Source organism: Hippocampus bargibanti, linkage group LG07 (genome assembly GCF_051943395.1).
Source record: "Hippocampus bargibanti isolate YZ-2025 linkage group LG07, ASM5194339v1, whole genome shotgun sequence".
NCBI lineage: Eukaryota > Metazoa > Chordata > Actinopteri > Syngnathiformes > Syngnathidae > Hippocampus > Hippocampus bargibanti.
The window spans coordinates 10,937,167-10,954,394 of NC_142740.1; the positions used below are offsets into that span (position 1 = coordinate 10,937,167).

At 46.2% G+C, this 17,228-nt stretch overlaps 1 protein-coding gene and 1 pseudogene across 1 annotated transcript in view; one reads left to right on the forward strand and one right to left on the reverse strand.

Annotated features, from left to right (window-relative positions):
• LOC148895400 (uncharacterized) overlaps positions 1-1,255 on the forward strand; it is a 66,634-nt gene extending 65,379 nt beyond the window's left edge. The window contains exons 5-7 of the mRNA XM_089001011.1: positions 441-483; positions 552-646; positions 725-1,255. Of these exons, the coding sequence (XP_088857137.1) occupies positions 441-483; positions 552-646; positions 725-868 (282 nt within the window). The 3' untranslated portion in view covers positions 869-1,255. The remainder of the gene's footprint in view (positions 1-440; positions 484-551; positions 647-724) is intronic.
• Positions 1,256-2,460: 1,205 nt separating this feature from the next.
• LOC148895403 (GPI-N-acetylgalactosamine transferase PGAP4-like) lies at positions 2,461-3,872 on the reverse strand (annotated as a pseudogene).
• Positions 3,873-17,228: the final 13,356 nt, after the last annotated feature.

Here is a 17,228-nt window from a genome sequence, read left to right on the forward strand (position 1 = left end):
GCCCGCGTGCCCGTCTCGCGTTTGGACAAAACGGCCTCTGAATGCGGGTAAGCAGCGGCAGCCACACACGCCAGTGTTCACTCAACCCGGAATAACCCAAAAAGAATAAAAGCTCGCAAGTTAGTTAGATAGCCAACTAGCTAGCTAGATAGCTAGTAGCTAGTGAGATAGATACCTAGCCAGCTAGCTAGATCGCAAATATAGAGCTAGCTAGTTAGTTAGATAGCCAGCTAGCTAGCTAATAGCTAGCAAGATAGATGCCAGCTAGCTAGATTGCAAATAGTGAGCTAGCCAGCTAAGAGAGCCAGCTAGATAGCCAGCTCGCTAGCTAATAGCTAGCGAGATAGATCGCTAGCCAGCTAGCTACATCAAACATAGAGAGCTAGTAGCTAAGAGATCTAGCTAGTTAGCTACTGACTGGCTGTCGTTTGCGTCCGCAGCACGACCACAAGCGTTCAATCTTCGTGGGGAACCTCCAGTTCGGTGAGTCTGTCGCCCGGGGTCACCTCGGTTGCCCCGTCACCGTTGTAACGTGTGCCGACGCCCACAAGAGCTGAAGGAGTTGCCACTGCGGCGCCACTTTGACCGACTGGTTCGCGACGCCCGCACGGGACTGGGCAAAGGATTCGGTTATGTCCTCTTTGAGGTAAGCGCCCGCTCGCCCCGCACACCCGAATTTCAACCTTCAGCCACTCAAGTGCCGTCCGCGTCCCCCACCATCCAGAGTTGCGACGTGGTGCAGCTGGCCCTCAAGCTGGAAGGCACCAAGGTGGAGGGCCGCGCCATCAGGGTGAGAAGGCCCGCCCAGAAGGAGGCCGGCGACCGGTCCCAGGACACGTACAAAGGCGAGATGGCCCATCCTGGGTGAAGAAGCAAGAAGACAGCCGGCAAGAAGAAGGCTGCAAAGAACATCCCTGCAGCTAGCTAGCTATTTATCCAATTACTATCTGTCTAGCTCGCTAGTTATGTAGCTGGCTATTTATCCATTTGTTATCTATTTGCGATCTGTCTAGCTAGCTACCGATGTAGCTGACTATTTATTAGCTATCTGGCCAGTTAGCTAACTGTCTATCTGTTAGCTAGCTAGCGTTCTATCTATTTGAGTTACTTCCGGGTTGAGTGAACGCTGGCGCTTGTGGCTGCCGCTGCTCACCCGCAGATAAACCGATTTTGTGACTGTAAAGTGGCCTTGAGAGTTTTGAAAGGTGATGAGAAATGAAATGGATTATTATTATTAAATTGCATTTGAAACGTGGGTGTTGAATGTTTCCTTTCCACTTTTGAGCCATCTCCCTCCCACTTTTGGGCCACCCCCACACTCAACCAACATACAGTGATACCTCGGTTTACGTAGCCCTTGGTTTACGAACTTTTTGGTTTCCGAATGTGAAATGTATGAACATTTAACCTCTGCATCAAAACTATTTTTCGGGATAGACACGCCACAATGAGTGATGTGTTGTTCGCGAACGAGCCTGTTTCCGAACAAGAAAATGGCAGCCGACTTGTTTTTGTCCTCTTCCCCACCCCCAGTCTTTGGTTAAAACCACGTGATTGCTCAAGAACGCAGCAGTGAAGAGTTACAGAAATATAGAGCTGCAAACATTAGATAGGCAGACGACAGAGAGTGAGACAACAGTGAAATTTGGACTCGTTTCAACTTTATTGATAGTTCAAAGGCAGAGTGTAGACTGCAAGGTTAAAATATCCCATCAATCAGGCTCCACAAAAAAACACACAAGCCATCTGTACACTTGATGCAAAAAGCTTTCAAAGTCAGCTTTATTGTCAAATATGCTAATATGCATGACATACAGCACAGATGAAATTACTGTCTTATCTGACCCAGCGTGCAAGGCACTTATAATACCCATCTAAACAGAACACAATTGACGAACTAGGTAAAAATATCGCGGAGAAAGCACGGCAACTTCACTTGGATATCGTCAAGATGCAACCTGGAAGTTCGTCATCCATTGATGATTTCAAGGCTAGCCACAGAGGTTTCGAGAACTTTAAGCGTCGTACAGAGAATCATAGTGTCATTTGTCATGGCGAGGCAGCCAGTTCTGACGATAAAGCTGCCAAAGCTTACAAGGAATCATTCCTCAAGATGGTGGACGAAGGCCACCTTCCTCAGCAAGTGTTTAATGCTGATGAAACCGGCCACTCCATTCCATCAAGCCATCAACAATCACAAAGGTCAATAAAACCAGCTTATTATACAGTTCAGTTTATTTCTTTCATTCTAATACCATGGCACATTCATTATATATAAAATAAGTTATATTTTGTGTAGTTTTAAGGCTTATTTAGTCAGAAATTATGCCCTGCCCCTGGGAACGGATTATTCTCATTTTAATGGTTTACAATGGGAAATTAATGTTTGGGATACACACTTTTTGCCTTACACAGTGTCTGGGAACCAATTAAGTTGGAAGCCAAGGTATCACTGTACACACCAGAGCAAAGCCGAGCACACTATTGGGCCACGGGAGCCGTTAGAAAATGGTACGGCGACTCGGTCCCCCCCGAGCTGGGCATCAGAGCAGTTTGGGCCGGGCCGGGTTGGTCCTGACGGAGGAGAAGGCCCCGATGTGGGCCACCAGGTTGGGCTCCACAAGTGCAAGCGCTCCCCTGGCGCGGCGCACACCGCCCGGTACAGGGCGGTGTCCTTGGCGTGGCCCTCGAAGCAGAAAGCCCGGTCCAGGTAGTCGGCCACCCTCAGCGACGCGTTGCCTGAGTACAGCATGGCGGGCGTGCAGCACTCGGTTGCGGGCGACACAGCGTAGCGCTGCGGCGAGAGGCGGCCCAGCAGCTCACCCGCCGCCATCACGTGCACGGACAGCAGCGTAAGGTTGCCGGCGGACATGCGCAGGGGCAGACGGAAGGGGTTCCAGACGGCCAGCAGGCCCAGCAGCAGGCTGGCACCCAGCAGGCCCAGGCCCAGCCACTCCAGCAGGCGGTAGGGTTCCGGATTCCAGTAGCGCTGCAGCCGCTTGGGATGGTACAGCTTGACGTAGACCAAGTAGCTCCCTCAGCACCGGGAAGAAGTCGGGCAGGGGCACGGCGTCGTCCTCCAGGACCAGCACGTTGCGCGGCCGCAGGCAGAACACGTAGTCCCGTTTCTCGTGCTCAAAGGTGTTGATGGGGGGCCGGCGCGACCGGCCAGTGCAACACGCGAAAGTGGCGCTCCAGAAGCCTGGCATCCTCGTTGACCTCCGGCCCGCTTGCCACGTTGCACAGCACCACCTGTCGCGGGACATCGGACATATTGGGGGCTCCTGCCCGTCACGGTCGGGCAGGAGCCGCTACGCACCTGGGCGCAGGGTTGCTCGCCGCATCCCCCCAGAAGGGCGCTCAGCTCGTGCATCACCTTCTGGAGGTAGTGGTACGCCAGGGCCTCGCGCCGCCGCGTCGTCACCACCGTCACCAGCAGTTCGGGGTGGCGGGAAAGCTCGGCCGGCGCGGGTGCAGCAATGGCAACGTCCTGCCAGAAGCGCAGCGCCTCATGACCGCGTCGCAGACTCTGGCGCAGGGCGTCCTGGCTCATGGCCTCCAAGTAGACCGAGCGCACAAAGTAGTACTAGTGCAGCAGGCGGTGGCACACGGCCAGAAGAACCGCAGAGAACGTCAGCACGAACAGAACCAGCACCTGCGTGGCGCCGTTAGACCAGCGCAGCCGGCGAAGCGCCTGCATCGGGGTTTGGCCTGTGTTCGCCCGTGCGGTCGCCCTTGGGAGAGGAAAGCATCCAAGCGACCGTTGGCATCAAATGGTGGCGCTCCTTTGCTAGCTTGCGTTCTACAAATCTTATTTTCCTTTCGTTTTTTCCCTTCAAGGGGTCGCCACAACAAATCAGTGTCCTCCATCTTCAGAGGTTTGATCCGCATGTTTGTTTTGGCCAACCTTTTACTTTGGATGACCTTCCTGACACAACCCTCCCTATTTATGCGGGCTTGGGACCGGCACAAGAAGACTTATGTCCCTTTGTGGCTACAGAACAAGCAACTCGCTCAGTAAAAGGCTCCCAAACACAAAAAGGTCATCGGCACAGCAACATTCAAAAAGCAAAATCCATACTCACCATTTGATGCCAACACTCTGATCTTACTGTGAAATGGGCATCTCTTCCCCTATACAGTGAGACCTTGGCTAACGAATTTAATTGGTTCCCAGAAACTTAATTGGTTCCCAAAAAGTGTGTATCCCCCCAAAAAAAATTCCCATAGGAAACCATTAAAATGAGAATAATCCGTTCCCAGGTTTCCATAAAATATAATTTTCAACTAAATAAGCCTTAAAACTACACACAACATACCTTATTCTATGTATAATACATGTGCTATTGTATTACGTCTGTGTAAGCTCTCAGTCGTACAGGAGTGGTCCATCGATGAGAAGGTTTCTTCAGCCGTACTCTGTACTTTTTTGAAGGTGACGGACGTTTCGCCTCCTATCCAAGAGGCTTCATCAGCGAACTAAAGTCTTACTGGTCGTATCGGCCCTATTTATATATCCCGAATGTCCAGACCTGGCGGCGCCAGGCACAGCTATGATAGGTCCCTACTCTCAGGTTGGGGGGAGCAGAGGACCACTCCCTGTGGCCCCACTGATTGTTCCTACATTCCTGACTAACGACTGGCCTGTTTGCCCCACTCCCTCCGGTATCACCTCATCAGCATTACGAATGCTGCCTAACATGTTTTGCCAATGCAGGCTATTGTATGAACGATCCAAATTGAACCTCACCCCACCAGACCGTTTAATGAAAGATTTAATTGTTTGATGAGAATCGCTTCTTTTACTCCCCTTTCAAACCATCTATGTTCTTTCACTATGATTTTAACCTCATTTACAACTCTTGTACGACTGAGAGCTTACACAGACGTATTGCTGCCAACTTTGGGAGAGACACCCTTCTGCTGGTACGTAATTTAGAAAAGGCCACCTTTAAATTAGCTGATTTAAAGAACCGCATCAGATTCAATCTTAGATGCAGACAGAGCCGGTTAATTCCTAAATGCTTGAAGCAAGCACCCCTGGACTTAGCCGATAAAATGCAACAAAATTATACTAGGAAAATACTAAATTTGCGAATTAGGAGACTTAACATGGAGATAAAAAACAAACAGTCAGAAATAGAAACTTATTATCAGCGATTACAAATTAAATTTACCCACAAAATCTATCAGGAAGTGTGTGAATTTACTAAATCCGGATAGATGAGGCACCACAGCCAAACCAAAGAGAGACAAAAGGGTAAATTTCAAAAATTACTTTTACTGAAACAATCTCAGATACTGGTAAACACGCGAAAAATTAGCACCACAGCCAAACCAAAGAGAGACAAAAGGGTAAATTTCAAAAATTACTTTTACTGAAACAATCTCAGATACTGGTAAACATGCGAAAAATTAGGAATGAGCAGATTTCAAGGGAGAATTGGATCAAAAATTTGTCAGACAGACAGAAAAGGCTGTACTAACCAAAGGTCTAAATTTCTTAGTAACTCTGAAAACAATACCTACAATAGATTACATCACAGCTACTGAATCGGCTATTAAAAATAACAAACTTTCGTATGCAGAGGCAGATGATCTACGCATTAAAATATCAGCCCTTCTCAGTAGTGCCGAACTACCTCCGTCCAACATAACATTAGAAGAGAGAAAGGCGTTAACTACTCTACAAAAAAAAACAAAAATATTACTATTTTGCCAGCAGACAAGGGCAGATGCACAGTGCTTCTGAACACATTGGATTATGAAGACAAAATAAATAGGTTAATCAGTGATTCTAACTCTTATGAGCAACTAAAAAGGGACCCTTCCAATAGATACAAGAAAGAAATGATACACTGTCTCCAAAAGTTAGAGAAAGGAAAACATATAGACAAACAGATGTATTTTAGATTATAGCCGGGAGAGGCCACGCCATGTTTCTATGGCCTGCCAAAAATACATAAAGAAGGGTTCCCCCTCAGACCCATTGTTTGTAGCATTAACTCCTCTACATACAATATAGCCAAATATTTAAAAACTATCTTAGCTCCGTTGGTTGGTAGCACAGAATATCACGTCGAGAACACCACAGGGTTTGTAGAGAGGATCAAAGACCTTATATTGGAACCGGAGGAAACTTTGGCATCTTACGATGTGACTTCTCTCTTTACATCTGTCCCAACCCCAGCAGCAATCTCAGTGGTGAGGACGAGTTTCTCTGCATGAAAGAACCAAACTTAAACCGAACCACATCTGCCAATTATTGGAAATCTGCCTTAATATTACGTATTTTGAATTTAGGGAGAAATTTTACAAACAAATTCATGGTTGTGCTATGGGCTCACCAATTTCACCCATAGTGGCTAATCTGTACATGGAAGAGATGGAGAAACAGGCCCTCACATCCTTCCCGGGGACAAAACCTAGACACTGGTTTAGATATATGGATGATACTTTTGTCATGAGTAAAAAAAACAAGAAATTCACTCCTTCACAGATCACCTCAACTCGGTAGACATCAACATTAAATTTACTCGTGAGGACATTAAAGAGAACCAACTAGCCTTCTTGGATTGTAAAGTCATTATAAAAGAGGACAGAGCGCTAAAAACAGAAGTCTTTCGAAAGGCTACGCACACTGACCAATACTTACTTTTTGATTCTAACCACCCTTTACAACACAAACTAGGAGTTATCAGAACCCTCCAGCATAGGGCTAAACTAATACCAACAAGCATTGAAGGTAGAGAAAAGGAGTCAAAACATATCAGGAGAGCACTCACTAACTGTGGGTACCCTCAGTGGTCATTCAACAAATGTCAGAAAGAAAGAATAGGGAATGAAACCAAAAATTCTCAAGATACAAAAAGGAGAGGAGTAGCAGTACCTTACATTGCAGTCAAGTCCTTTGGCAACACAAAATTCCTACTTATTTCAAACCGATAAACACATTAAGGCAAAAATTAGTGCATCCAAAAGATAGGGTGCCAAATGAAAAACAACGTAATGTAGCTTACTCAATACATTGTAAGAATGAAAATTGTAAAGAGCAGTACATTGGGGAGATTCAACAAATTCTCAAAAAAAGACTATCAACACCGCAGGGATAATACTAGTGGGCCTCAATCCGCAGTACATTTGCACCTAAAAGCTAGCAACCACACATTTGACGACAATGAGGTTAAAATCTTGGCAAAAGAACATAGATGGTTTGAAAGGGGAGTAAAAGAAGCGATTCTTATAAAACAACAAAATCCTTATTTAAACCGATCTGGTGGGGTGAGGTTCAATTTGGATCATTCATACAATAGCCTGCTTTGGCAAAACAGGTTAGGCAACATTCGTAATGCTGATGAGGTGATACCGGTGGGAGTGGGGCAAACAGGCCAGTCGTTAGTCAGGAATGTAGGAACAATCAGTGGCGCCACAGGGAGTGGTCCTCTGCTCCCCCCAACCTGAGAGTAGGGACCTATCATAGCTGTGTCCGGCGCCGCAAGGTCTGGACATTAGAGATATATAAATCGGGCCAATATGACCAGTAAGACTTTAGTTCGCTGACAAAGCCTCTTGGATAGGAGGCGAAACGTCCGACAGCTTCAAAAAAGTACAGATGACGGCTGAAGAAACCTTCTCATCGGTGCTATTGTATTGTAATGAAAGCAATACACTGCACTGCATAATGAAGTCACTTTATTTACATTTGTGATGGTCGTTGATGGCTCTTAATTGACACCTGTTGCTTTGACTTGTAAGGTCTTACGAAACTGAGGCACCACATTATCATTCATCATGTTGATGATTCTCATAGCCTTTTCTGGATGGAACTGTTCAATAAAAGCCTGCACATCAACTCCTGAATGGACTGCCTGTCCTCTTGAAGGAAAATCAAATCCTCTGTGTTGAGGACCTCATTATGGTCAGCAACAAGCTCCTCATCTGCATCCACTTTGAGTCCCATGTTTTGTCCAATGGAAACAATGTCGTCCAAAAAAACAGTCATGAGGATCAAATCCTTCAATGTCCCTCTCAAGGATGCATGAAGGCCACAAATTCTTCCATGCTGCTTTCAAGGATCGAAGGGGAACATCATGCCAAGCCTTTTCTATCAGCTGAACACGATTGGAATGGACTTAGCATACCCACTAAGCGGCTAAATCAGACAAACGCACACCTTGTACATGTTTCTCAATGATATCCTTCTTCTCGACTGTAATTTCGTATTGTCTTCTTCGACTGAACACGAGCCTGTGGTGTCTTTTTCGTAAGAAAAAGTATCTGTAAAAAAAACTCCTTGGAGGCGATCGACGTGTGTGTGTGTGTGTGTGTGTGTGTCTCTCTCTCTCTCTCTGCCCCCCCCACCCTCCCCCACCTTCTCTCTCCCGTCCCTCTCTCTCTCTGTGTCTCTCTCGATCGATGTGTGCATTCAGAGAAAGGGGTGTGGAAAGGCAGGCAGGCTGGGGCGCTGTTCAGTCATGTGCTTTGGTGTCCTTCCGCGGAAGGTGTGTATCGCGAAAAGTATTGCGTAATCCAAGGTTTCATGGTCATAAATTTAACGTTCGTAAACCGAAAAGTTCGTAAGGCAAGGCGTTCGTAAACCGAGGCCCCACTGTATTAAATCACAAACAATACTTCAAAGTCCTTAAAGGACAGCCGACGTCACTTTTTTGTTTTTTAACTGACATCAGAAAAACGTTTTATAGCATCTAAAATACCCAAAACACGCAGGATAATATGTTTATTCAAATGCAAAACACCAATAAAAATGACTTAAAGTGTCCAAAATCTGCAAAAAAAATTGAGCTGCGAATTGGGCATTTTCAGAAAGTCCCGCCCCTAGTTCGTGACGTCACGCCAAGACGTCTTGCATTGCTGGAGAATCCAAACAATGGCTTCAGAATCGAATAATATGCTTTCTTGTTACACATCCAGTTATGAATATGATTCAAATAGTTCTGAAGAGGAAAGCATACATGTTTGCAATCGATTAAAAGATTATATGTGCCACTTTGAGGCAACATTGGGGAAAATCTCTCACCCAAAAAAAAGAGGCACAAAATGGCGATCTCCAGTGGCCACCTCCGTTTCCACAGGCTGATAAATTCCTTATGTGGAGCGTGGATGCCATCTTCTGCCTGCTACAATGTGTCTTTTTCGGTCTGGGGGTGGTCCTTTAGTGACATCACGTACGGACTGGTCACCAACTCAAAAACAAGACTTCCTGAATATTCAGAGCGAGTCTTAAATCGTAAAATATAACTATTTGCGGTGGAATCTGATTAAAATACATATGCTCAGTAGAAGTCATTTGAAGCCATTTTACAAATTATGGACACAACTTGTCCGGAGATGTCAGTTGTCCTTTAAAGGACAACCGACACTATTTTTTTGTTTCCTAACTGACATCAGAAAAAAAAATTATAGCATCTAAAATACCCAAAACACACAGGCTGATATTTTTAGTCAAATGCAAATCACCAATAAAAATGACTTAAAGTGTCCCAAAACTACTTCAAAATGACCTCATACAATTTCAGAAGGTCCCGCCCCCTTGTTTGTGACGTCACGCCAGGACGTCTTGCCTTGCTCTAGAATCAAAACAATGGCTTCAGATTCGGAGAAGATGCTTTCTTGTTACTCATCCAGTTATGAATATGATTCATATAGTTCTGAAGAGGAAAGCATAAATGTTTGCAATCGATTAAAGAAGTCCTTCCGTCTCATTTTGAGGCGTCTGGACTCCAATGTAGTGCCCAGAAAATGTGCAAGATGGCGCCCAAGCTCGTTGGAAATGGGCTGATTTGTCTGCTGGGAATTTATGTCAACTAGTATGAAATAGTAGTCTTGGTGCAACACCTGCGTTATTTATGTGTTTTCCTTCTAATTTTGCCATCAACACAGATCAACATGAAGATTTCAGACCAAACAAAGTACCCAAAATGCATTGTGTGTTCTCGGTCAGGGGCGTTCAGATGTGACGTCACGTCAGGCACCGTCATCAACTCCATATGCCGTGGAATCTTTGTAAAATACGCTCAGTAGAAGTGATTTCAAGGGATTTTACAAATTATGGACATGACTTGTCCGCAGGCGTCGGTTGTCATTAAGGGATGCTTGATCTTCCAGTCATATCATAATAAATCATAAATAAAGCAGTTATTTTGATGCTTTCTTCAGAATGGATTGATAGCATCTTCCGGTGCCGCTGCTTTCCCGCAAAATGTTTTTACCTTCTTTTAGCCTTTTTAACCTCTTTTTAGCTTTTTTATGGTTCACGAGCCTCTGGAAATACCAGACAATCACCTACGAACGTTGGCTATCGATCCATCTCTTGATCCCGGTCGCTTATCCGGATCACAGACGAAGCCGCGTTATCATCTCCACCCACCTGTTCCCGCTGTCGAGGGCTAACCTGGCCGCTGCCTCTCTCTCGGTGTTGCTGGCGAATATCATGTCGCTTCTCCATCGACCTGTTGGACGGCTACAGTACTTGGCGGCGGAGCTGCTGAAGTTCCGCTCCCGATGGACTAGCGTGCCACCGGCGATTCTCCGGTTCCCGGAAATCGCTCGTCGCCCTTCCCGGAGGTATATCCACCGCGGATCACGTCGAGGCTTTCACCTCGATGGCTCCAAGGATATCACCTCCCTGTGGTCATCCGTCCGCCAGCCGCGCAGAAGGAGCAGCCGCTCGGTCGATCACCGTATGTTAGCCGGCCTGGCTAGGTCGGCTAATGCGCCTCGTAGTGGGGACGCCACCAGTGTCAACTTCGGCCTACCTCAACGTCCGCTCGCTTACGGGAAAGGGGTGTCTTATCCAAGACATTCTAATTGACCGTAAGCTTCACTTTTTTTTGTATAAATGAGACTTGGCAAATGGCGGGAGACTTCTCCGAGCTCAATGGCGAGACTCCGCCAGGCTTTGTTTACATTTCTAAGCCCCGCCTCTCAGGCCGCGGAGGTGGTCTCGCGATAATTTACCGCAAGAACTGGAAAATCCTTCAAGTTTCACTCCAGGAAACCCTATCGTTTGAATGCCTTGCTTGTAACATTTCTGGACCCTCACCCACCATCATAGCCACTGTATACCTTGCACCAAAACCACATTGTGACTTTCTAAAAGAATTCTCTGATGTCCTCACACACCTCTCCACCCTGTCACCAAATGTAATTATTCTCGGGGACTTCAACATCCACATGGACAATTCCACTCTCCCCCTCACTAAAGACTTCACCTCCTCACTCGACAGCTTTGGTCTGCATCAATTCTCGGACTTTCCCACCCATATAAAAGGCCACACCCTGGACCTCATTTGCATGTCTGGCCTTATCCCTAAGAATTGTACAGTTAATGAACTCCCCATAACAGACCATTTCCTGGTTTCTTTCACTGTTTCCATCACCCTTCCCCCCCCCCCCTCGCAACATCAAGGACATCAACGTTGCCACCCTCGCTGAGATGATCGCCACCCTGACTCCGGACTGCAACTCATCCCCTGATGAACTTGTTTCCCGGTACAACGCGGACCTCACGAACAGCCTCAACGCCCTGGCTCCTGTAAAGTCCCGGTCGGTCCAATTCACCCGGTCTGCACCCTGGTTCACCGCCCATCTCCGCTCCATCAAGGCAAAATCTCACCAACTTGAAAGACTTTACAGGAAGTCTGGGCTCACAACTCACAAGGACATGTACGCAACTCACCTTACCCATAACAAGGACTCTATCACTCGTGCAAAATCGCAATATTACTCTGGACTCATTGACTCTAATCCTGGAAACTCACGGGCCCTCTTTTCCCTCTATCACAAAATCACACAACCTCCTATCTCTCTCCCCTCACACTTCTATTCCTCTGAGACATGCAACACTTTGCTTATGTTTTTTAGTGAAAAGATCAACAAAATCTATCAGCACCTCGGGTCCTCTCTCCCCCCCACCCTCTCCCAGCCTTTCTACTCCTTCCCAACGACTTTCTGCCTTTGAACTCCCCCATTCCACTATCATCTCAGACATTATCACCAAATCCAAGAACTCCTCCTGTCAACTCGACCCCCTCCCTACTATCCTTATAAAGTCCTGCCTACCCTCTCTTCTCCCATTTATTTCTACCATTATTCACTCCTCATTATCAACTGGAATTGTTCCTATCCAACTCAAAACCGCAGCTGTCACTCCAATCCTGAAAAAACCTGGCTCAGACCCAAACGATTTCAATAACTTACGTCCAATTTCCCACCTCCCATTCATCGCCAAAATTCTTGAAAAGACAGTTGTGTCCCAGCTTCACTCACACCTCACTCACAATAACCTGTACGAACAATTCCAGTCTGGTTTGCGCCCCCGCCACAGTACTGAATCGGCTCTCATAAAAATCACGAATGATCTTTTTATGGCAGCCGATGCCGGTTCACTCTCCATCCTCATCCTTCTCGACCTGACCTCAGCCTTTGACACCATTTCCCACCCTATCCTGCTCGACAGACTTTCCACCCAAGGCATCACACATACCCCACTCCGCTGGTTTCATTCCTATGTCTCTGATCGCTCACAATTCATCCAAATCAACTCGTTCACCTCACGGTCCTCTCCTGTGTCCTCTGGTGTGCCTCAAGGGTCTGTCCTGGGGCCACTTCTCTTTATTATCTACCTACTTCCTCTTGGCAATATTTTCCGTAAGTTTGACATTCACTTTCACTGCTTCGCGGATGACACCCAACTCTGCCTCTCCAGCAAACCCGACGCCTCTCTTCCACCTTCATCCCTCTCACTTTGCCTCTCAGAAATTAAATCCTGGCTTTCCCATAACTTTCTCAAGCTTAACAGTGAAAAAAACTCCTTGTCGGTACCAAATCCACCCTCCACAAAACTAACAGTTTCTCTCTCACCATTGACAGTTCAACCGTGTCCCCCTCCCCTCAGGTCAAGAGCCTGGGTGTCATACTCGATAGCTCACTATCTTTTCAGTCCCATATAAATAACATAACTCGGTCTGCTTATTTCCACCTCCGTAATATTAACCGTCTCCGTCCCTCGCTCACCCCTCACACCACTGCTATCCTTATCCACAGTCTCGTCACCTCCCGCATCGATTATTGCAACGCACTTCTCTTCGGTATCAATCAGAAATTTCTCCATAAACTCCAACTCGTCCAAAATTCTTCAGCCCGGATCATCACTAGAACCCCCTGCTTTCACCACATCACCCCTGTCCTCCAGCAACTCCACTGGCTACCTGTTAAACATCGTATCGAATTCAAAATACTTCTGTTTACATTCAAAGCCATCCATAACCTTGCCTCTCCCTATCTTTCTGACCTGCTTCAAATCTCTGTTCCCTCTCGGTCCCTCAGATCCTCATCCTCCCTTCACCTCTATGTGCCCTCTGCCCGTCTCACCACGATGGGATGAATAAACAGACACGAGCGGATCCTGAGGTAGTCAGTTGCCTGGTTGTCGGACTGGGATAGTGCCCAAACCGACTATGTGCAAATCCAAAAAAACATCGATATTCGGTATATAACTGCTGAACAAGGAACGGCAAATAGCTCCAGGCATCTGGAGAGGAGAGTGAAATGGATACAAACAGATGTGGTGGAGGATTAATATTATATATTTATAAATATATATTTATAAAAATAAATGTGAACCGCGAAGCTTTTCATTGTGATATTGATGTTCCATTAAATTTTGTGTTTCATTTGTATTTATTTTCAATGATCATCATTATTAATTTATGACGTTTTCGGGTGTCAGCCCCGGGCTACCAACCCCATATCTTTTCCTTATTTGCCTATATCTGTTTTCTACACTTGTATCTTAATCTGAAGTTCCTTTTGCCTATCAAACGGTTTCCGTTTCATACTATTCAGGATATTGGTGTAGCGTACCATATGGAATTTGATCAGAAATCAATTAAAGTGCGTGAAATTTATAATTAATAGCAAATAATAAAGTAATAGTGTAATTAATTCAATTTAATAAAAAAATAAAATGTAGCGTACTGGCGTATACGTGATCCATATTGTTTGGTATAAATTTTTATATTCTCAATATTTAGTGCTTTGTATCCGGTCGGACCATCAGCAGATGTAGTAGACAGCGCCTCCTGTTTGAGCGCGGTGTCTTTCCGCCACGGATCTTCTCTCGATCTTGTCTTATTAAACTACTGGGGGTTCCATCTTTGTCCTGGGTTCCGGAACAACCTCTGAATGTAGATTGCAAGAACAGTAGGGTAAATGAGTTTCTGCAGCAAAGCGCATTTGTTCATACGTTATACAACATTGCAGTCAGGTGGCTGTGAGGCATCTCTCACACGTAAAAAACATTTGGACCGGCTCTAATCGCCTAATTGGGCACCAGTTTTGCTGGCAAATCTACTTCTTCGACCGTGCCCCCTGTTCCGCATACCGTGCACTTAAGCCTGTAACTAGACAGCCATTCTAAAGTTTTGAAATGCTTCCTTAGACATGGCACGCTGCTCAACCCAAAAAAGCAACACAACCCGCGTCGGTCTCGTACTATTTGAAGGACCTTTTCCTTATCATAGGTCAATTCTACAAGAATCCCCAGACGGCGGCACCAGCCCGCGCGGAAAAACGCACACGTTGATATCTTAATGTTTTGTCCCGTATTTGGAAACAAGGTCTAATGGTCGGATAAAAACCGCCGGTTTAGGCGGATTATTAGTGTGGCATAAAGTAATACATTCCCCAACATAACCGAACACGAGTAGTACTAGCTTACATTTATCGCTGTAATCAAATATGTTTCCCGGTAATCATGGGAATCACATCCTCTAGCTATTAGTAATGTTTGCACACTAGCAAAGTTATAAACGTTTCGTCGCAATGACCAATCTTTGGTTTCAGCAAAACAAAATCTTCGGCGAAAACTGGAATATAACCACACATCAAAGGCCTCACTGAGCCATATCCAACACCGTTAAGCACCTGGCAAAACGTGTCAAGCAAAAACAAAATAAACCACCCACACAAAAACAAACCCACCAAACCACACAAATAAAATAAGTTGAATAAATTAAGATAACTCCTTTTTAAGAAATTAATCACAACAACAAAAACAGAAAACTCAAGCATTTGGCCGCCGTAAACAGTTTAAGTTACGAGCCACAAAATTAAACCCTAATTCCACAACTACATGACATTGAATGGAAAAACTAGACAAATAATAGGAGCTTAAAAAAAGTTCAAGATTGCCATCCAGACTTCTGACATTCCGAATAATGGACGTTTGGCATTAATTTGCCGTATCATGTAAGTGCTCGAAGAATACATTGTGACATCATTTTTGTGCCGTAGTGAAGTGTACTTGAGGACTAGAGGTCGTAATACGTTTTTGGTTCAATGCGGATCATCGTTAACGTGTCCGGGAGCTGAGCTCCGTTAATCATGATGAATGATAATGTGATGCCTCAGTTTCGTAAGACCTTACAAGTCAGAAACAGAAACAGGTGTCAATTAAGAGCCATCAATGACCATCACAAATGTAAATAAAGTGACTTTATTATACAGTGCAGTGTATTTCTTTCATTAAAATACAATAGCACATTTATTATACATAGGATAAGGTAGGTTGTGTGTAGTATTAAGGTTTATTTAGTTGAAAAGTATATTTTATGGAAACCCGGGAACGGATTATTCCCATTTTAATGGTTTCCTATGGGAATTTTTTTTGTTGAGATACACACTTTTCGCCTTACACACTCTGTCTGGGAACCAATTAAGTTCGTAATTAAGTTCACTGTAAATGAGCCGGTTTGAGTCTGTCTATTGAAATGCCTCGCTTCGTCCACCCATATCGAGCACAAAACTCTTATCACCGTGTTCGAGCACTCTAAACGGGCCATCGTACGGAGGGAAGAGCGGTGGCCTTCGTGACGCACAAAGACAAAACAAGCTGAACTAAGAGCAGACGGAACCAATATTTTGGGGACGCAGTGGTCAATTGGTGCTGGAGTCAGGGGCTCTCCTGGCAAAAGGGGGAACGAAGGTGCACCCGAAGCTTCAGGCAGAAATTCACCAGGAACACGGAGTGGGTGACCGAGCACTAACTCTGCTGGAGCGGCGTTAAGGTCTTCTTTAGGGGCCGAACGTAACCCAAGCTGTACCCACGGAAGCAGGTCGACCCAGTTACCGTTCGATAATGCGGCCCGTAGCGCGGCTTTAAGTGACCGGTGGAAACGTTCACACATCCCTTTAGCCTGCGGGTGGTAGGCCATAGTGCGGTGTACCTGCACACCCAAGGACTGCGCCATGGCTGACCAGAGCTCGGACACAAACTGGGGGCCTCTGTCTGAAGTGATATTGGATGGCGTACTGAAACGTGCGACCCAAGATGAAAGAAATGCGCGGGCAATATCTGCCGAGGTCGTGGAGGACAGGGGGACTGCTTCCGGCCACCTAGTGGTCTGATCGACCACAGTGAGGAGATGTGTGCAACCCTGCGAAGGAGGGAGGGGCCCGACCAGATCCACATGGACGTGGTCAAATCTCCTGGCAGGAATCGGAAATGTTTCCAGGTTTGCCTGGGTGTGCCTGTGGACTTTGGCGCGTTGACATGCCACGCAAGCAGCTGCCCACTTCCTGACGTCCTTTCATAACTCGGGCCAACTTGGCCCCAAGTAGTTTGACTGACCTCCGGACGCTAGAGTGTGACAGGGAATTAATCGTATCAAAAATTCGCAGACGCCACTCCTGCGGAACCACGGGACGAGTGCGACCCGTAGACACATCGCAGAGGAGAGCGGGACCCGCTTCACACAGTGCCACCTTCTCAAGTTTCAGGGCTGTGCCTGCTGCCTTAAGTCCGTGGATGTCTGGATCCTCAGATTGGGCGGTGGCCATCTCTGAAAAATCCACCCCGAGCTGGACTGGACACACGATCGCGCGTGACAAGCAATCGGCCACAGGATTACATTTGCCGGCCACGTGCTGAATGTCTGTCGTAAATTCCGAAATGACCGCTAAATGCCGTTGCTGTCAGGCCGACCACGGTTCAGTCACCTTCGTCATGGCGAATGTGAGTGGTTTGTGATCCACATATGCGGTAAACCGGCGCCCCTCGAGGAGGAAACGAAAATGGCGTGTTGCAAGATAGAGTGCTAACAACTCTCTGTCAAAAACACAATACTTGCGCTCGTTATTGCAGCTTCCGACTGAAAAATGGAAAGGGCTGCCATTCGTTCTCCACAAGCTGCTCAACCACTGCTCCT